The 21,706-nt window shown below is 36.7% G+C and overlaps 1 protein-coding gene across 2 annotated transcripts; it reads right to left on the bottom strand.

Annotated features, from left to right (window-relative positions):
• Positions 1–5,743: 5,743 nt before the first annotated feature.
• tmc8 (transmembrane channel-like 8) lies at positions 5,744–21,250 on the bottom strand. 2 transcript variants are annotated; one of them, XM_051913202.1, is made up of 16 exons: positions 21,014–21,250; positions 18,885–19,101; positions 18,521–18,669; positions 18,313–18,441; positions 17,442–17,488; positions 16,851–16,990; positions 14,899–15,046; positions 14,650–14,814; positions 14,331–14,482; positions 13,840–13,909; positions 13,618–13,727; positions 8,591–8,768; positions 8,246–8,376; positions 7,435–7,581; positions 7,243–7,321; positions 5,744–6,086 (listed from the first exon to the last, which is right to left on the bottom strand). In XM_051913202.1, the coding sequence occupies exons 1-16, from the start codon at positions 21,063–21,065 to the stop codon at positions 6,018–6,020; spliced, it is 1,983 nt and encodes a 660-aa protein (XP_051769162.1). In that variant the 5' UTR covers positions 21,066–21,250; the 3' UTR covers positions 5,744–6,017. The 2 variants fall into 2 exon arrangements, with proteins under 2 accessions (XP_051769162.1, XP_051769161.1); XM_051913201.1 differs by having other exon boundaries at positions 18,304–18,441.
• Between the last annotated feature and the right edge of the window lie 456 nt (positions 21,251–21,706).

Consider the following 21,706-nt stretch of genomic DNA (forward strand, 5'->3'; position numbering starts at 1 on the left):
AAGTGATTTATCGGTGCACATCATGATTGTTTGAAATTCATGTTCCTGGTAATCTTGAATCAGAATATCTTCTCCTCCCTCTTGCAGCATCTCTTCTCTGATGATGAGGGCGGGGCAACCTGTCACTCACATGAGATCCACCAATAGCAAACCACAACCATCCAATCAATTCCCCACAGACAAAATCAAGCCCCGCCCTACATTTGTTCTTGTTTGCGAAGCATTTCACTCGGATATTCAGCACAATAGGGAAGAAAAGATGAGCACAACTTCCGCTTCTTCTTTGCGAGTGAAACACTTCTGGAACAAGAACAAATGTAGGGCGGGGCTTGATTGGATGGTTGTGGTTTGCTATTGGTGGATCTCATGTGAGTGACAGGTTGCCCCGCCCTCGTCATCAGAGAAGAGATGCTGCAAGAGGAAGGAGAAGATATTCTGATTCAAGATTTGAGGAACATGAATTTAAAGCAATAATGATGTGCACCGATAAATCGTTTATAATAAACGCTGCAATATTCCATAAAAAATTGAAATTGAAATTTACTGGACGTGAATCACACGCTCACCTGTCTTCTGTATAAACATGTCCTCGCTCTCCACCCAGATTGAGCTGTCGTTGAAACTGTCCCTCACCCGGCAGCGGTAATAACCGGAGCTGATGTCTGTGAGGACTAAGATCTGACCTGTTCTGCATCACCACATGAGCGTCGCCCTCTGGTGGAAGGGAGGAACGGTTCCGAGACCAGGAGAACGTGGGAAAAGTTCCTCTGCTGGGGACACATTTGAGCCGAGCAGCTGCCACCACTGAGTCGGCATCATGGAGGTATGTTACCATGACACGCACAGCGCCACCTACTGGAACTAACATAAACAGGTTCAGAAACAGTGTTGAGGAAGAACTAGTCACTGGTTTTGCCAGGTTAGAGCCATCAAACCTTTGGTAGATATTCAGAGTTTTGATTGAGACACTTAGTAGCATGTAAACTAGACATTCATCAAAAATACAGTAAAAATTGTGAAATATTATTACAATTTAAACTGGTGGTTTTCTATGTGAATATATAGTAAAGTGTAATTTATTCCTGTGATCAAAGCTGAATTTTCAGCATCATTACTCCAGTCTTCAGTGTCACATGATCCTTCAGAAATCATTCTGATATGATGATTTCCAGAAAATAAGTTGCACCTGACTATACATTGAATTTGTATAAGTTGCATCGGGTCAAAATTGCATAGTTGAGAGAATAAAAGCACAGATAAGTCTCATTATTATTATTATTATTATATTACTTTTAGAAATAATACCGGTAAATAAAACGAAATGCACACAAACACACTCTTCTGCTCACCCACGTGTAAACGCACAGGATCAGACGTGAGCTGCCTGTGTGTCTGTCTGTGCTTTACATTGAGCCGCTCCCATATCCAGACCAACAGAGACGGGCAGAACGGACCAGGACTCCAGTGAATCCAGACGCTTCACGTCCGTCTCCAGTCCATCCACCAGCAAACTGAACGTCACAGGCGGAGATCCACGTGCCAGACGGCAGGTGACGTTGGCCATCAAGCTGGAGCCATTAAAGAAGACTGTGAATGACAACTTGGGTGTCGAGATGTGATCTGAAAATCATAAAACCGGTTCTGAAATAGGATGCATTTTTAACCAGATATTGAACAGAAACAAATGTAGCACAGGACTTGATAGCTGTCAAATTTGACGAACTTTTCACAATGACATGGAGAGTTCCGCTGCTGGAAAATCTCGGGTCGACCTCCATCTGGTTGTGAGCCGTGCACGAGTACATCCCAGCATGCAGTTCACTCGCCTCGTCCACCGTGAGAGCATCTTCAGAGAGCCGGTATAGGTCTGAGGAGGCGTTCACTTCCTGTTTGTCACGATACCATGTGAAGGACAGATGCGTCCCCTTCCTGACGAGACAGCGCAGGGCGAGCTTCTCTCCTTCATAGAGGACTGGTGGATCCGGATCTGAGCTCAAACTGGCACCTACGACTGGAACTAAAACATCACAAACAACACGACATCATGAAATAGAAAACTGAAAACAGAAATAGTAATGTTAAAAAAAACTAATAAAAATACAAAATTACTAAAATTTAAACTAAAAACTTAACTGGAAATAAATAAATACTAAAACTAAAATTGAAATAAAAATAAATGAAACTTAAATAGTAATATTTAAAAAAAAAAAAAAACTTAATATAAGAGTATATAAATATTAGATTAAAAACATCAACTAAACAAAAATTAGAAATGTTGCCTTAAAATAAATGAAATAAAAAATAATGAAAAAAACAAATAAACTCAAATAGTAACAGTAATATTTAAAAAAAAATACAAAAGCATATAACGAAATTACTAAAAATTAAACTAAAATCTAAAATAAAATATAAATATTAGATTAAAATAACAAACTAAATAAAATGAGAAATGTTGGCAACTAAATAATTCTAGTTAAAGCACTAAAATGACTAACTGGAAGTAAATAAATACTAAAACTAAGTAAAACTAAAACTGAAATACAAATAGTAATATTAAAATAAAAATAAAAATGACAAAAACACAACAAAGTTACTAATTATCTAAATTTAAAATGAAACTGTAAATGAATAAATTAAAACTGAAACAAAAAAAATTAAGCCTAAATAGTAATATTTATTAATAACACAAACACACAACAAATTACTAGAAATTAAAAATATTAAAATGAAACATAAAAATATAAAAATAAACTAAACTTAAATAGTAATATTTAAAAAATAATGACAACGAAACAAGTAATGACAACAAATTTGCTAAAAATTAAAACTGAAATTAAAAATTAAATACTAAAACTATTGAAGAAATGTAATAAAAATGACAAACTAAACAAAATGACTAAAACTTTCATAAAAATTAAATGAAAACTGAAAATATAAAATAAAAGCTTCTTCAAAATGTAAATAAAAGCAATAACAGTATATAAATAATACTAAAATAACAAAACAAAACATCAGCGGCTTCAGCAGTCGAAGGTCGTCACCTTTAACGACATTAATTCAGCACATGATCTGGTTTTACTCACTCACGACGTGGAACTGGATGGCGTTGCTGGTTTGCCCTTCAGCCGTGACCCTGCAGTAGTACGTGCCCTCTGACCCCTCGGTGACCTCCAGGGTGAAGGTGACCTTGACATTGTTTTCTGTTCCAATAAGTTCCCCTGTGTCCTTTCGGAGTTCAAAGGTCAGAGGTGAAGACCAGCCTGGAACCGCGCAGTGAAACTGGACTCGAGATCTCAGATAGGCCTTACTGGGTCCAGACAGAACCGGTTTCGGACGCGAGCCGCCTGCACACACCACAAACACTCAGAGAAATTCATCAAGTGTTCAGTACGTCAATCTATTTGATTTCACTGAAGTAATCAGTAACACTTTATAATATGGTCACATTAGTTAATGCATTAACTAAAGTATTATGTTACTAAAAGTTATTTAATGTTAATAAATTTTAAAGTGTTATCAATTAATTGACTATTTAATAAATAGAAGTACCGATTTCTGTCAGAAGTCCCGACAAAACTGAAACACAGAAGAAGAATCCAGTAAATGTGCAGTAAGAGACATTCACTGTGAACTTCATTGATGCGTTTCTGTCGTAAAAACATCCGTAACTCACCGAAGATTGACATGAGGAGGAAATGGAGGCTTCGCCGCATCATTCACTCGTCTACTGACATCATGACTGTGTGTGTGTGTGAGTGTGAGTGTGTGTGTGTGATATCAGCGAGCCGCAGGTCGTTCTCATCATGTGTTCATCAGAGATAATGAGCTTCATCACTGAAGAGGAACGATGGAGCTCCACATTATGAGTATTGTTATCCAAAACTAAAACCATTCAAAATATTCCAGTACTCGTAATAAAATAAACATTAACTGAAATAAAATATAAAAAAAACTAAGATTTAGTTTAGTATAAGTTGAAGTACTAAAATAACTAAAACTAAATACTAAAACGTAATAAATACTATATGGACAACAAAATGTCTAAAACTTTAAAATGAACACAAAAAATCAAAATATCAGCATAAACTATAGTAGTATTTACTTTATTGAGAGAATACATTAACAAATGAACATAAATGCACAAAATGATAATGTGAGAATAGCTAAAAAGTACCACAAACTTGTTCTGACATGTTTACATTTAACACAGCAAGAATAATGAATATAACCATAACAACACCGATATCGTTGGAATCACTTTCAGAGCGATTTTTTTTCCAGCTGATGAACGATAAAAACATTGAAAGAATCCATCCTGCTTTGAGCTCGGGCATTTAAAGCGACAGATGACAAAACTGCAGCGCTTATAATAAACACAACAATGTAATATAGTCATCGTTACTGGTGTGAACGCACCAAATTAAACTATAAAAGGCATGACACTTAGGGTGAACTTTGACCTAATATAATAAACTCAGAGTTCATGAGCACAAAGAATAAAGCTCTGAATGAAATGAAATCATTGCAAATCTCCCTTCCTCCTCAACTTAAGCTCATTTGGTTTAGCATTTTATTTTCTCCCCTTCAGCCAAAAGCAGGTGTAATTTACTTTTTCATGACAGAAATAGTTTTTGGTGAGCAGTTTCAGATCAAGTCGTTGCCTCAGTTTAGTCTCATGCTCTTTTTTACCTGAAGACAATGTTTTTAACCCTTGTGTGGTCTTCGTTTGGGTCTTTGGGGTCTCCACAGACTCCAGGCAACAAAATGTAATTTTGTAACAAAATAATTGTTTTTTTAAAAACAAATGTAATTTTACTCTGTTTATTAATGTTTTTACTCCACATTTGTGCAGTTTTTGGAGGATTTATCATATTTTTTAAATTTATATAAATAAATAAAAAAATATTTTTTTTATACAAAAACAGCTTTTTATGTAAAATTCACTTTATAAAAGACCCACATTTCTAACTTTCACTCATGATGATAACATGGATAATTTGACATGGTTTAGTGTAAGATTTTTGTCCATCTTTTGGAAAATGCAGTTTTAAAAGTAAAAAAATGATCACTTTTACCAGTAGATGGCTCCAGAGCTCCACTATTTGCTATGTGCTCTTTGACTGACTGAAAGACATCTTTTCACAAGTATTTTTCAGTTGGATTCATATCTAAGTATTATGAAATCACAATTATAACAATAAAAGCTACTTTTTGTCAAAGTTTAGTATTGTTTGTAATGAAAAAAATCAGTTTTTCAATATTGTTACATTATGATGAAACCCCACTTAGAAAATGGACAAAAGTCATCCTCAAAATCAACATTTTCATGTCATAATTGTGATTTCATAATATTTAGATATGAATCCAACTGAAAAATACTTGTGAAAAGATGTCTTTCAGTCAGTCAAAGAGCACATAGCAAATAGTGGAGCTCTGGAGCCATCTACTGGTAAAAGTGATCATTTTTTTACTTTTAAAACTGCATTTTCCAAAAGATGGACAAATATCTTACACTAAACCATGTCAAATTATCCATGTTATCCCCATGAGTGAAAGTTAGAAATGTGGGTCTTTTATAAAGTGAATTTCACATAAAAAGATGTTTTTGTATAAAAAAACTATTTAAAAAAATATTTATTTATTTATATAAATTTAAAAGATATGATAAATCCTCCATAAACTGCACAGATATGAAGTAAAAACATTAATAAACAGAGTAAAATTACATTTGTTTTTTAAAAAACAATTATTTTGTTACAAAATTACATTTTGTTGCCTGGAGTCTGTGGAGACCCCAAAGACCTTGAGTGTGACTTTTTTTCCTACACTAACATAAAAACAAGATATCGCTCCAATTTTTTTTTATTTGTAGATCTAGAAAGTGTTAACAACTGTACAGTTTCACAGTGCCATTTGGACAAAGAGAACATTTTTTTCATTTTAGCAAACGTCGTTTGGGGTCTAAAAAGACCCTATAAGGGTTAAGTTTGTGTTTGTTTTATCATACTGATGTCATGTTAGCGTCGGAGCTGTCGTCTCGTGATCGTCGAGTGCTGCTTCACCAGGAAGCGTTTATCAGAGCTGCACTGGAGACAGAATACAGAAGAGATTCAGGAGCAGATAATTACCCTTCTACAGAAGGATAGGAGTGTTTTAGAAATAGTTTTGGGCATAACATTAACATTTTTATATATAGTTCAGAAGTAGAAATAGAAAACTTGCATTACTTGTATGAAACCTCTACTTCTTAAGATAATCTTAAAATGTCCTGATAATTTACTCACCTCCATGTCATCCAAGATGTTCATGTCTTTCTTTCTTCAGTGGAAAAGAAATTGAGGAAAACATTCCAGGATTTTTCTCCATATAGTGGACTTCAGGTTGAAGGTCCAAATGTCAGTTTCAGTGCAGCTTCAAAGAGCTCTACATGATCCCAGACGAGGAATAAGAGTCTTATCTAGAGAAACCATCGGACATTTTCTAAAAAAAAAAAACATTTATATACTTTTTATATACTTGCACTGCTCTGTGATGCTCCACGCATTACGTAATCACGTTGGAAAGGTCACGTGTGACATAGGAGGAAGTACTGAGTAAGCGAACGTCAAAGACTAAGTCAAACGGTCTTTACAAAAAAAGGTAAAACAACGATGTCGGATGATTTTGAAGATTTGAGTTTTTCGCCCTACCGCAGTACTTCCACCTACGTCATGCGTGACCTTTCCAACGTGATTTTGTAATGCGTGCAGAGCAGTGCAAGTATATAAAAAGTATATAAATGTTTATTTTTTTAGAATATGGCCGATGGTTTCTCTAGATAAGACTCTTATTCCTCGTCTGGGATCATGTAGAGCTCTTTGAAGCTGCACTGAAACTGACATTTGGACCTTCAACCTGAAGTCCACTATATGGAGAAAAATCCTGGAATGTTTTCCTCAATTTCTTTTAGACTGAAGAAAGAAAGACATGAACATCTTGGATGACATGGAGGTGAGTAAATTATCAGGAAATTTTAACTCTGAAGTGAACTAATCCTTTAAGATTATCTTAAGAAGTACTAAAGAATAATTTTTAGTATATTAAGTACAAAAATACTAAGTACATTTTGGAAGTGTTCTTTTTTTTTCACCTGGGACTGAACATGGTGTTTGTGTTTTTCTTTATTTGTCATTTTGCATCTGCTAATCAAATAAAAGCTAAAGAAACTAAGACTTCTCAGTTCTGTTCACGTAAAACACTCACCATCACCAACATGTCCTTCAGTCTCTCGATGGCTTTACGATTCGCTCGTCCACGAGACACGTACGACGTCAGAACGACACTGTGAAAAAGGTCAACGGGTCACAAACAAATTTACATACAATCTATTTTTATGTGAATTTTCCATCACAGCTGCTTAGGATCCAGCATTAGAAATAAAAAACACACACTTACACCTCAGCCAGTATCAGAGTGAAGGCGAAGGCCTCTGACGAGATGTAGCTGATGGTGTTCCTGACCGGCTCGGGCAGCTTCTCTATACACCCACTGGTCACATTAACCACGGATCTGTCTTTAAACGGGCCGCAACACTTATCGAACCTTAGATGAGAACATGCCAGGATACGGTTTATGAACGTGAGGAAAACCACGCTAATATAAAACTCACATATTATGAGTGAATAAATATTTGGTGTTTGCTAAACGTTTTATTACATCTCATTTTCTTTTATTAATGCAAGGCACTATAGAGTAAATATTTAGCTAATAGCAAATGAGTCATAATCTAAGTAAATTTGCATGCATTTCCAGCACAAAAATCTTAACATTGCATAAAGCCAGATTCATAATTGTTCTTTGGTTTTGTTGACATATTATAGGTTTTTCCAGAGGGGATTTTGGATTTCTGTTTTTATCACTTCTTAAATCAGAAAATACTGTCAAGAGACAGAAAATAATATATATTTTACCATGTTTTTAGGCGTAAAAGGTTCTATAAATCAGGTGAATGATATATGAACAAACCTTCAGAATATAGATATGAATAAAACTGTAAAGATTTCCGACTCAAACTCACCGTCTTTAAAGATATGGATTTTAACTGAAATCTACATATGCAAATAGATAAAGTGCAATAAAAACACTTTTGGATGTTTTGTTTCCACATGTTATGGAAGCAAAATAGACCAAAACTGACCAGTGTATGAAAACACACTGTATTATATCATAAATATACTGTACTGTATATATCAGCATTGACTAGTACCTGTTGATATTGACAGCTAATGTGACCACAGACATGGAGAGACCCAACAACAGCATGAAATGGAAGAGAACAGATGAACTGGCGGTCCGGAACATTCTCTGAGCCGGAACACAACAGCGGACCACTGTGAACTGACAGACAGACAGAGAGATGATATTATTATATCAGCTGTTTCTAAATCTGATCTTAAAACATTCTTTAGGATAGCTTTTGTTTGACTTTTCTCTTTTGCAGGATTATTATAGTTAAATAAAACCATAAAAAATATTTTTGTTGCTTGAAATAAAATACACGTTTACTGGAATAAAATTAAAATATATACAAATGTGAATACAAACATCAAACCTTCTTGATGTAGAAGAGAAAAAGCAGCTTGACGGTGCTGATGGCCGGCAGTAGAGGGCAGTAAAACACGCCGACCCATGTGACCGTCTGACTGTTGACCAGGTCCAGCACGTTGAAGGAAATCTCAAACTGCTTCTTGCCTAGTAATGATGAGGATGGAAACTTCTTCGCTAATAAGCTATGATGAAAAGGAACATACGGTCATTAGTCTCTCAAACTGTGTGAGTTGATGAAGAGCTGGTAAACTATTAAATCATAAAAATGGAAAATTAAAATAAATAAACAGGGTTCACGTGAACTTTTGTGTTTCGCCAAGAATCTTTGCGTTCGCTCATAAAACGTTTGCTTATGACCGCAAATCTTTGCGTTCGCTCATAAAACGTTTGCGTTCCACCGAGAATCTTTGCGTTCGCTCATAAAACGTTTGCGTTCCACCGAGAATCTTTGCGTTCGCTCATAAAACGTTTGCGTTTCACCGAGAATCTTTGCGTTCGCTCATAAATCTTTTACTTTTCACCGAGAATCTTTGCGTTCGTTCATAAAACGTTTGCGTTTCACCGAGAATCTTTGCGTTCGTTCATAAAACGTTTGCGTTTCACCGAGAATCTTTGCGTTCGCTCATAAAACATTTGCGTTTCACCGAGAATCTTTGCGTTCGCTCATAAAACGTTTGCGTTTCACTGAGAATCTTTGCGTTCGCTCATAAAACGTTTGCGTTCCACCGAGAATCTTTGCGTTCGCTCATAAAACGTTTGCGTTTCACCGAGAATCTTTGCGTTCGCTCATAAATCTTTTACTTTTCACCGAGAATCTTTGCGTTCGTTCATAAAACGTTTGCGTTTCACCGAGAATCTTTGCGTTCGCTCATAAAACATTTGCGTTTCACCGAGAATCTTTGCGTTTGCTCATAAAACGTTTGCGTTTCACCGAGAATCTTTGCGTTCGCTCATAAAACATTTGCGTTTCACTGAGAATCTTTGCGTTTGCTCATAAAACGTTTGTGTTCCACCGAGAATCTTTGCATTCGCTCATAAATCTTTTACTTTTCACCAAGAATCTTTGCGTTTGCTCATAAAACGTTTGTGTTCCACCGAGAATCTTTGCATTCGCTCATAAATCTTTTACTTTTCACCAAGAATCTTTGCGTTCGCTCATAAAACGTTTGCGTTTCACCGAGAATCTTTGCGTTTGCTCATAAAACGTTTGCGTTTCACTGAGAATCTTTGCGTTTGCTCATAAAACGTTTGCGTTTCACTGAGAATCTTTGCGTTCGCTCATAAAACGTTTGCGTTTCACCGAGAATCTTTGCGTTCGCTCATAAAACGTTTGTGTTCCACCGAGAATCTTTGCATTCGCTCATAAAACGTTTGCGTTTCACCGAGAATCTTTGCGTTTGCTCATAAAACGTTTGCGTTTCACTGAGAATCTTTGCGTTTGCTCATAAAACGTTTGCGTTTCACTGAGAATCTTTGCGTTTGCTCATAAAACGTTTGCGTTTCACCGAGAATCTTTGCGTTCGCTCATAAAACGTTTGTGTTCCACCGAGAATCTTTGCGTTTGCTCATAAAACGTTTGCGTTTCACTGAGAATCTTTGCGTTTGCTCATAAAACGTTTGCGTTTCACTGAGAATCTTTGCGTTTGCTCATAAAACGTTTGCGTTTCACCGAGAATCTTTGCGTTCGCTCATAAAACGTTTGTGTTCCACCGAGAATCTTTGCATTCGCTCATAAATCTTTTACTTTTCACCAAGAATCTTTGCGTTCGTTCATAAAACGTTTGCGTTTCACTGAGAATCTTTGCGTTCGTTCATAAAACGTTTGTGTTCCACCGAGAATCTTTGCATTCGCTCATAAATCTTTTACTTTTCACCAAGAATCTTTGCGTTCGTTCATAAAACGTTTGCGTTTCACCGAGAATCTTTGCGTTCGCTCATAAAACGTTTGTGTTCCACCGAGAATCTTTGCATTCGCTCATAAATCTTTTACTTTTCACCAAGAATCTTTGCGTTCGTTCATAAAACGTTTGCGTTTCACCGAGAATCTTTGCGTTCGCTCATAAAACGTTTGTGTTCCACCGAGAATCTTTGCATTCGCTCATAAATCTTTTACTTTTCACCAAGAATCTTTGCGTTCGTTCATAAAACGTTTGCGTTTCACCGAGAATCTTTGCGTTCGCTCATAAAACGTTTGTGTTCCACCGAGAATCTTTGCATTCGCTCATAAATCTTTTACTTTTCACCGAGAATCTTTGCGTTCGTTCATAAAACGTTTGCGTTTCACCGAGAATCTTTGCGTTCGTTCATAAAACGTTTGCGTTTCACCGAGAATCTTTGCGTTCGCTCATAAAACATTTGCGTTTCACCGAGAATCTTTGCGTTCGCTCATAAAACGTTTGCGTTTCACTGAGAATCTTTGCGTTCGCTCATAAAACGTTTGCGTTCCACCGAGAATCTTTGCGTTCGCTCATAAAACGTTTGCGTTTCACCGAGAATCTTTGCGTTCGCTCATAAATCTTTTACTTTTCACCGAGAATCTTTGCGTTCGTTCATAAAACGTTTGCGTTTCACCGAGAATCTTTGCGTTCGCTCATAAAACATTTGCGTTTCACCGAGAATCTTTGCGTTTGCTCATAAAACGTTTGCGTTTCACCGAGAATCTTTGCGTTCGCTCATAAAACATTTGCGTTTCACTGAGAATCTTTGCGTTCGCTCATAAAACGTTTGTGTTCCACCGAGAATCTTTGCATTCGCTCATAAAACGTTTGCGTTTCACCGAGAATCTTTGCGTTTGCTCATAAAACGTTTGCGTTTCACTGAGAATCTTTGCGTTTGCTCATAAAACGTTTGCGTTTCACTGAGAATCTTTGCGTTTGCTCATAAAACGTTTGTGTTCCACCGAGAATCTTTGCATTCGCTCATAAAACGTTTGCGTTTCACCGAGAATCTTTGCGTTTGCTCATAAAACGTTTGCGTTTCACTGAGAATCTTTGCGTTCGCTCATAAAACGTTTGCGTTTCACTGAGAATCTTTGCGTTTGCTCATAAAACGTTTGCGTTTCACCGAGAATCTTTGCGTTCGCTCATAAAACGTTTGTGTTCCACCGAGAATCTTTGCGTTTGCTCATAAAACGTTTGCGTTTCACCGAGAATCTTTGCGTTTGCTCATAAAACGTTTGTGTTCCACCGAGAATCTTTGCATTCGCTCATAAAACGTTTGCGTTTCACCGAGAATCTTTGCGTTTGCTCATAAAACGTTTGCGTTTCACTGAGAATCTTTGCGTTCGCTCATAAAACGTTTGCGTTTCACTGAGAATCTTTGCGTTTGCTCATAAAACGTTTGCGTTTCACCGAGAATCTTTGCGTTCGCTCATAAAACGTTTGTGTTCCACCGAGAATCTTTGCGTTTGCTCATAAAACGTTTGTGTTCCACCGAGAATCTTTGCATTCGCTCATAAATCTTTTACTTTTCACCAAGAATCTTTGCGTTCGTTCATAAAACGTTTGCGTTTCACCGAGAATCTTTGCGTTCGCTCATAAAACGTTTGTGTTCCACCGAGAATCTTTGCATTCGCTCATAAATCTTTTACTTTTCACCGAGAATCTTTGCGTTCGTTCATAAAACGTTTGCGTTTCACCGAGAATCTTTGCGTTCGTTCATAAAACGTTTGCGTTTCACCGAGAATCTTTGCGTTCGCTCATAAAACATTTGCGTTTCACCGAGAATCTTTGCGTTCGCTCATAAAACGTTTGCGTTTCACTGAGAATCTTTGCGTTCGCTCATAAAACGTTTGCGTTCCACCGAGAATCTTTGCGTTCGCTCATAAAACGTTTGCGTTTCACCGAGAATCTTTGCGTTCGCTCATAAATCTTTTACTTTTCACCGAGAATCTTTGCGTTCGTTCATAAAACGTTTGCGTTTCACCGAGAATCTTTGCGTTCGCTCATAAAACATTTGCGTTTCACCGAGAATCTTTGCGTTTGCTCATAAAACGTTTGCGTTTCACCGAGAATCTTTGCGTTCGCTCATAAAACATTTGCGTTTCACTGAGAATCTTTGCGTTTGCTCATAAAACGTTTGTGTTCCACCGAGAATCTTTGCATTCGCTCATAAATCTTTTACTTTTCACCAAGAATCTTTGCGTTTGCTCATAAAACGTTTGTGTTCCACCGAGAATCTTTGCATTCGCTCATAAATCTTTTACTTTTCACCAAGAATCTTTGCGTTCGCTCATAAAACGTTTGCGTTTCACCGAGAATCTTTGCGTTTGCTCATAAAACGTTTGCGTTTCACTGAGAATCTTTGCGTTTGCTCATAAAACGTTTGCGTTTCACTGAGAATCTTTGCGTTCGCTCATAAAACGTTTGCGTTTCACCGAGAATCTTTGCGTTCGCTCATAAAACGTTTGCGTTTCACCGAGAATCTTTGCGTTTGCTCATAAAACGTTTGCGTTTCACTGAGAATCTTTGCGTTTGCTCATAAAACGTTTGCGTTTCACTGAGAATCTTTGCGTTTGCTCATAAAACGTTTGCGTTTCACCGAGAATCTTTGCGTTCGCTCATAAAACGTTTGTGTTCCACCGAGAATCTTTGCGTTTGCTCATAAAACGTTTGCGTTTCACCGAGAATCTTTGCGTTCGCTCATAAAACGTTTGTGTTCCACCGAGAATCTTTGCGTTCGCTCATAAAACGTTTGCGTTTCACTGAGAATCTTTGCGTTTGCTCATAAAACGTTTGCGTTTCACTGAGAATCTTTGCGTTTGCTCATAAAACGTTTGCGTTTCACTGAGAATCTTTGCGTTTGCTCATAAAACGTTTGCGTTTCACCGAGAATCTTTGCGTTCGCTCATAAAACGTTTGTGTTCCACCGAGAATCTTTGCATTCGCTCATAAATCTTTTACTTTTCACCAAGAATCTTTGCGTTCGTTCATAAAACGTTTGCGTTTCACTGAGAATCTTTGCGTTCGCTCATAAAACTTCTGTGTTCAATATTTTAGCTCAAAGGGGTTCAATAAAGTATGAGTAACTCACGTTCTTGGGTAAGTCACACAAAACGCAGTGAAGAAACACTCCAGGAAGTTGAAGACGGTGAGTTTATACATCTCCTTCCCAAACTCGTTCCCTTCACATTTACTGCAATTCTGAGCACAGGTCAAGAGACTTTAGTAAAAGTCCCCATTTGCTTTTCATGTAATCTCTACAACTTAGAAATTAAAGAGATTTAATTGGTGACTGTTTTCCCTGTGAACAAACCTGTACAGCTGAAGATTTAATGAGGAAGAACAGATAGATGCCCAAAGATGCCAACTTCAGGAAAATACTCCTATAATATTCACATAAGTTTACGTCAAGTCAAAGGTGTTTGTATAGTGGTTTTGTCACACATCTTTTTCAAAGCAGCTTTACAGAAAATCATGATGTTAAAGTTTATAATATCTTAATATCTTTATCCCTTATAGTTGCATTTAGGTGATCAGACCTGGACAATAATATAATTTACATTTTGCAATGAAATAATCAATCAATCAGTTGAGATTTGCTATAGTATTGCTTTATCTCAATATACTGTATGTACACGAATAAAGTTGGACACATATATATATATATATATATATATATATATATATATATACACACACATATATGTATTCAACTTTATATAAAGAGCTATGCAATAAAAAATATTGCTGTATTTAATACCACAGGGACACACACGAGAGGTCAAAGTGCATGACCTGTCTGACCTGATTAGGGTGAGGTTGAGCTGGATGGTGAGTGAGTAATCTTCAAACTCTGAGACCTTACTGAAGATGTGCGGCAACACGTAGTTTATCGCTGTCATTGTGATCGGAGGAAGATACTCAAACATCAGAGAAGTCCAGTGATGATCCTTATTCTGACAAGAGAGAATAATGTCTGGACATCAATCATTAGGAAACTCATTGCAACAATGGAGAAAATAATGAACATCCAAGCAGAGTAGAGCCCAAAAACAACATCAAGACTTTGTAAAAGGACATGATAATATGGCCCCTTTAATTATTCATTATACATGTACAGTACCTCATTTTGTGACAGAAGAATGGAGTAATGGATCAGAGTGAATGAGCTTCCCAGAAGAATCAGCACAAGGAAGTTCAGAAAGACCCGAAAGAGGATGAGCTGAACCCAGTGTCTGAGCGATCTCCTCTGGACTCGCTCGTGAAACGTCTGCTCTTCTAGATCCATCTGAAGCAGAGGTCAGAGGTCATCGAGACAATAGGAATACTCTTCCTGTATCTCTCTGAGTCTGACTGATTGTTGATTTCTCACCTTCAGTTCATTTCTGATGAAGTTTTGTTTCAGTGATGCTGCTTGACGGTCCTGGATGCAGAAATCCCACCCACAGAAAACCTTGTAACTCAGGTTGGAACTGAAGCGACTTCCAGTGAGCCATGAGTGTTTGTAGCCCACCACCGTCCTGAAAGAGAGCAGCGCAGTGGACATGAGTGTACGGAGACCCTAAAGGGACACGGTGATGGACAAAATTATGAGGTCAGAGGAAAAATTTGAATTCATTGCTTTTGTGTTTGCTCACAAATCTTTTTTCATTCCTCAAAGAAACAATTTCCCCAAAGTTCTACCAAGAAACTTTTCATCCACTCAAAAAACGTTTGTGTTCTACTGAGAAACTTTGCGTTCACTCACGAAACTTTTTAATTCTACCGAGGATCTTTGCGTTCGCTCACTAAACTTTTTAATTCTACCGAGAATCTTTGCGTTCGCTCACGAAACTTTTTAATTCTACCGAGAATCTTTGCGTTCGCTCACGAAACTTTTTAATTCTACCAAGAATCTTTGCGTTCGCTCGCTAAACTTTTTAATTCTACCGAGAATCTTTGCGTTCGCTCACGAAACTTTTTAATTCTACCAAGAATCTTTGCGTTCGCTCACGAAACTTTTTAATTCTACCGAGAATCTTTGCGTTCGCTCGCTAAACTTTTTAATTCTACCGAGAATCTTTGCGTTCGCTCACGAAACTTTTTAATTCTACCGAGAATCTTTGCGTTCGCTCACTAAACTTTTTAATTTTACCGAGAATCTTTGCGTTCGCTCACGAAACTTTTTAATTCTACCAAGAATCTTTGCGTTCGCTCACGAAACTTTTTCATTCTACCAAGAATCTTTGCGTTCGCTCACTAAACCTTTTAATTCTACCGAGAATCTTTGCGTTCGCTCACGAAACTTTTTAATTCTACCAAGAATCTTTGCGTTCGCTCGCTAAACTTTTTAATTCTACCGAGAATCCTTGCGTTCGCTCACTAAACCTTTTAATTCTACCAAGAATCTTTGCGTTCGCTCACAAAACTTTTTAATTCTACCAAGAATCTTTGCGTTCGCTCACTAAACTTTTTAATTCTACCAAGAATCTTTGCGTTCGCTCACTAAACCTTTTAATTCTACCAAGAATCTTTGCGTTCGCTCACTAAACCTTTTAATTCTACCAAGAATCTTTGCGTTCGCTCACTAAACCTTTTAATTCTACCAAGAATCTTTGCGTTCGCTCACTAAACCTTTTAATTCTACCAAGAATCTTTGCGTTCGCTCACAAAACTTTTTAATTCTACCAAGAATCTTTGCGTTCGCTCACTAAACTTTTTAATTCTACCAAGAATCTTTGCGTTCGCTCACTAAACCTTTTAATTCTACCAAGAATCTTTGCGTTCGCTCACTAAACCTTTTAATTCTACCAAGAATCTTTGCGTTCGCTCACTAAACCTTTTAATTCTACCAAGAAAACTTTTGCATTCTACTGAGAATCTTTGCTTGCTTTTTAGAATTTGTAAAATATTTTGCATTCTCAAAACATTTGCGAGCGAATGCTGAGGTTCTCTGAGAGTTTTGCGAGTGAATGCAAAAACATTGAAATTATTCTCATATTTCTTTTCCATCACAATGTCCCTTTATGGGGTCCATATTTATGAAGCTATTCTCTACAAATCAGATGAGAAATGATTTCACAGATACATGTTATGAATGTTCCCAGTTCAACAGCTGTTAAATTCTATGCACAGCATTTGCAAACTTAGAGATGAGTTGAAATGATTTTCTGTAGTTTTAGACATTATGCTGTTGATATAGTCTATGGTTATAGCGCCACTTAGTGGTCAAGAGCAGCAAATGCATGTTGCTGCTGAAATCACTTATTCTGAATGAGCAGCATCTCCATCTGTAACTTGAACCAGGAACAACTCATTTAACAGCTCAGGGGTGAATGATCTGACCTGCGGACCACCATGATGATGCTGAGGAATAGGACAGAGATCATGCCAAGTAGAAAGAGGATCGGAGTGTTTAAACAGTCGAAATCAAGAGACCCACGAGTGTAGAAACTATAAAACACTGAAGAGTTTTCAAGAACACCCTGAAAAAGACAGACAACAGACCCGGAAGAGAAGAGAGTGTGTTTAGAGAGAGAAAAACAGCATGCCGAGTGTTAAAGACAGCTGAAGAAAATAAGACCATGACCTTGTTTACATGCTCAAGAAAGTACATCAAATAAACACAATTGCTGTAAACAATTAGGACAATATTAACAGAAATCTCCATACATTCATCTATATCTGTGCATGTCAAACAAAAGCAACAAGCAGATGTGAAAAGTCAAGCAATAGAATAAAAACAGTTTTTACTACATTAACAGAAAGAATATAACTCAATATAAAGACAAATGCAGTATAACAAGCCACATGACTTATTGTGCTCTCTGGTCATAGTGAGTGAGTTTTCAATTATAGTAAATTAGTTGATTAAATAAAATCTAAACATGATTGTCAGTGTGGAAATTAGAGAGCGATCATCATAAAATGACTTACCGATCCAACAAAAATGTCTTTATATCCAAGGGGTAAACTCTGATAGCCTAAAAAAAATCAAATAACTCTGTTTTTATTTGACATTAGATCAGTTTTAGTGCATCATGTTTAACTCTAAAAGCCCGTTCACACCAAAAACGATTATTATAATGATTAGTGTTCACACCAAGGACAATAACAGTAAAGAAATAGTTCTAAAAATCGTTCTAAATATAAAAGAACAGCAGATTCCACAACGATAACGGCACAGTGAAACAATATCATTAGAATCACATTCAGAATGATTTGAATGAATAATAAAAACATTGACAGCCAATCAGAATCCATCCTGCTTCAGAGCTCGAGCATTTAAAGGTACAGTAAGCAATTTCTGAGAAACGCTGTTGATATTTGAGATCAACAAAACAGACACGCCCCTACCCAAAAGGATCACACCCCCAACTTTATAGCCCCGCCCTCAAATTCACAAACACTCTATGCTGCACAGGCACCTCCCCCCTAATGAGTGGACACGCCTCTTACTGCTGATTGGCTACAAGTGTGTCGTGGCGCTCGGTCCACTTTCAACAGTGTTTTTCAGAAATCGCTTACTGCACCTTTAAAGCGACAGAACGATATTGCGCTGGTGTGGATGCTAATATGATTATCATTATCTTTATAGTTATTGGTACGGACAAGCCTTAAATGCGCACTGCAGTTTCTGTCACTTTAAATATTCAAGCTCTTAAAGCAGGATGGATTCTGATTGGCTGTTGTTCAGTAATTGTTATAGCTCTAAAAATTATAACAATTTTTAGAGCTATATCGTTATAGTTATCCTACTTGGTGTAAACGGGCCTTTTAAGAGACAGCAGACCCTCACTGTTCATACTCAAGTTCTCCCTGAACACCAGCGTCGGCGTCAGCACAGTTCCGGCGATGATGACGCAGTACAGCAGGTTTAAACACAGCAGGTACCGCAGGAACACAAAGTACGCCTTCACCCCGACACCAAACTGACCTGTAGACCAGATCAGGTGCGGTTAACCGCTCTGTCATCATCTACTCGCCTACACATCATTAACATACTCAACAGTCACCTTCAATCTTATGGAGCGTGTGACTCCATGGCAACAGTCTTGAGAGGGCCCCGCCCACATGCTCCTTTATGCGCCGCCATGTGGTTTGCTGGCTCCGCCTCCACGATTCCCAGTTGCCAATGCTGTGTCTCTGCAGGTTCTGCCGCTCTCTGATTGGCACAAACAAAACTCTGAAACACTGAGATTGACCACTAGATGGTGACATGTCTGTGTATAATTCACACAAACCACTACTGATAATACAAGGTTTGAAGGATCCCCAATATAGGCTAAGATATTTCTGTATTTCTGCTGTATGAAATATATATCAAAATATCATTCTGCGTCCTGAATCTTCTTTGTAACTGAAGGTATTCTCGGTCACCTGATGTCTTTCTTGTCCTGCAGACAGACAGGCAGAGCTCTGAGCGGCACGCTGGGGTTCCAGGAGACTCTGTCCAGGTGAAAACTCTCATCCAAATCATGTGTGACGGCGTCTGCGTGAATCCGTCGATGAGCCTGTGAGCTCGGCAACAGGCCGAATATCTCAGTCTGATAATATTCGCATGAGTCGCTGGACAGATCCGAGCTGCAGCTGTCATCTGTGCGGACAAACATCATCATTCATATTACTGCTAGAAATTGCTAGTAAATTTCACAACAAATTACAAAGAAATGACAAGTAACAGATTGAATTAAACATGAAATTTTGAAGTAGAAAGACTGAAATAGTATTTCCCTGTAAAACAGTACAATAATCTGTTTTATTTACAACGCTGCAAAAAAAAAAGTTTTTCTTTCTCAGTTTTTGTCTTATTTTCCAGTACAAATATCTAAACATTCTTAAATAAAGATATATTTACATGAGAAGCAAAATGACTTCAGATATTTTTGTTTGTGCTTAAAACAATAACAAAAATCTGCCAATGGAAAATATGCAAGAATATGAAATGCTTTTTATTGGAATATGAAACTTTTTTATTAGAATATGCAAGAATATGTAACACGTTTTATTGGAATATGAAACTTTTTTATTGGAATATGCAAGAATATGCAATGCTTTTTATTGGAATATGAAACTTTTTTTATTGGAATATGCAAGAATATGCAATGCTTTTTATTGGAATATGGAAATTTTTTATTGGAATATGCAAGAATATGCAATGTTTTTACTGGAATATGCAAGAATATGAAATGCTTTTATTGGAATATGAAACTTTTTTATTGGAATATGCAAGAATATGCAACACTTTTTATTGGAATATGAAAATTTTTTATTGGAATATGCAAGAATATGCAATGCTTTTTATTGGAATATGAAATGTTTTTTTATTGGAATATGCAAGAATATGCAATGCTTTTTATTGGAATATGAAAAATTTTTATTGGAATATGCAAGAATATGCAATGTTTTTACTGGAATATGCAAGAATATGAAATGCTTTTTATTGGAATATGAAATGTTTTTTTATTGGAATATGCAAGAATATGCAATGCTTTTTATTGGAATATGAAATGTTTTTTTATTGGAATATGCAAGAATATGCAACACTTTTTATTGGAATATGAAAATTTTTTATTGGAATATGCAAGAATATGCAATGCTTTTTATTGGAATATGAAATGTTTTTTTATTGGAATATGCAAGAATATGCAATGCTTTTTATTGGAATATGAAAATTTTTTATTGGAATATGCAAGAATATGCAATGCTTTTTATTGGAATATGAAATGTTTTTTTATTGGAATATGCAAGAATATGCAATGCTTTTTATTGGAATATGAAAATTTTTTATTGGAATATGCAAGAATATGCAATGCTTTTTATTGGAATATGAAACTTTTTTTATTGGAATATGAAACTTTTTTATTGGAATATGCAAGAATATGCAACACTTTTTATTGAAATATGAAACTTTTTTATTGCAATATGCAAGAATATTGTAAAAAAAAAAAAAAAAAAAGAAGAAGAAGAAGAAGAAAAAAAAGTGGCATAATCTTGCATATTTCAATTAAAAAAGAAAATGAATTCAAAGGGAAAACAAGATTATTTTTCTTACCCCATTGGCAGATATTTTTCCTTGTTTTAAGCACAAACTCACTTCATTTTGATCAACTTGTCTGTAAACAAGCCCAAAATCTCAAGTCATTTTCCTTCTCCAGTTAATGTATCTTAATGTGTTGATGTTTAGATATTTGCACTGGAAAACAGTGTTCTTAACATTCAGACACATTAAGAACACCAAAAATACTGTATTCTAATACTTCATAAGTTTTTGTTTTTATAAAGCAGTTTTGGTGTCGTCGGCTATTATAGCGAGAAAGAAAGAGGTGAGATGCACTTCTGCTAAAAAAAGAACAGAAGAAGGAAGTCAAGTCTCTGTTGAAACTCTAAATCATCAGAGGAAACTGAAGTGCATAAAGTATTCAAACAGATAAGCCATGATGATATATGCCACTTGATGAATGATGAAGATCATGGACTCTGTCACAGAAACACACACATTCCTTTACCTGATAGGAGTCTCTGGAAGTTTGATATCCTTTCTTCTGTCTCCATCATCATCGGTCAGTGCCGAGGCCTTACAAACACATATACAGACTCGTATGAACACAGGACAAACATACAGACTTCAAGTGTGGAGCGACTGTCTTCTTGTTCGCAGTTTTCAGTGTGTTTAAGGAAGGCGAAATGTATGAGAGTTTGCAGGAAGTCATGTGATGAACGTGGGTGTCGCATCAGAATGAGCCAACAGATGTGAGTGAGTTCTTGACACAAAGTTTTGCATGAATAAGTTGAATCTGAAGGATCTCTGGTGAGATGAGGACAGATGTTTGACAACCATTTCTGCTTTTCACACTGAGTTTGAGTGGTTTCTGACCAACACTTTTAAGTGACTTTTCCAGGTGTTTGTGATAAGCATTTTTAAAACAATCATTTTATAGAGATTATGCTTACAAAAAGCTGAGCTGTTTGGATGGTTGCTAAGTGGTTGCCAGGGTGTTGCTATGTGGTTGCTAGAGTATTCTGGGTGGTTGCCAGGGCATTGCTATGAAGTTGCTAGGGTGTTCAGGGTGGATGCTAGGTGATTGTTTGGGTGTTCTGTATGGTTGCTAAGTGATTGCTAGGCAGTTATGGTGTTCTGGAAGGTTGCTAGGTGGTAGCTAGGGTGTTTCTAAAGTGCTCTGGGTTGTTGCTCTGCAGTT

The sequence above is a fragment of the Ctenopharyngodon idella genome, chromosome 11, assembly GCF_019924925.1.
Source record: "Ctenopharyngodon idella isolate HZGC_01 chromosome 11, HZGC01, whole genome shotgun sequence".
NCBI lineage: Eukaryota > Metazoa > Chordata > Actinopteri > Cypriniformes > Xenocyprididae > Ctenopharyngodon > Ctenopharyngodon idella.

Coding starts and splice junctions, on each gene's coding strand:
- tmc8 (XM_051913201.1), bottom strand. CDS start 21,065: ATGATGATGGAGACAGAAGAAAGGATATCAAACTTCCAGAGACTCCTA. Junction 8,769..13,617: donor TGTGTGACTTACCCAAGAAC/GTGAGTTACTCA, acceptor TTTTCATCATAG/CTTATTAGCGAAGAAGTTTC. Junction 8,377..8,590: donor TTCTCTTCTACATCAAGAAG/GTTTGATGTTTG, acceptor TCTGTCTGTCAG/TTCACAGTGGTCCGCTGTTG.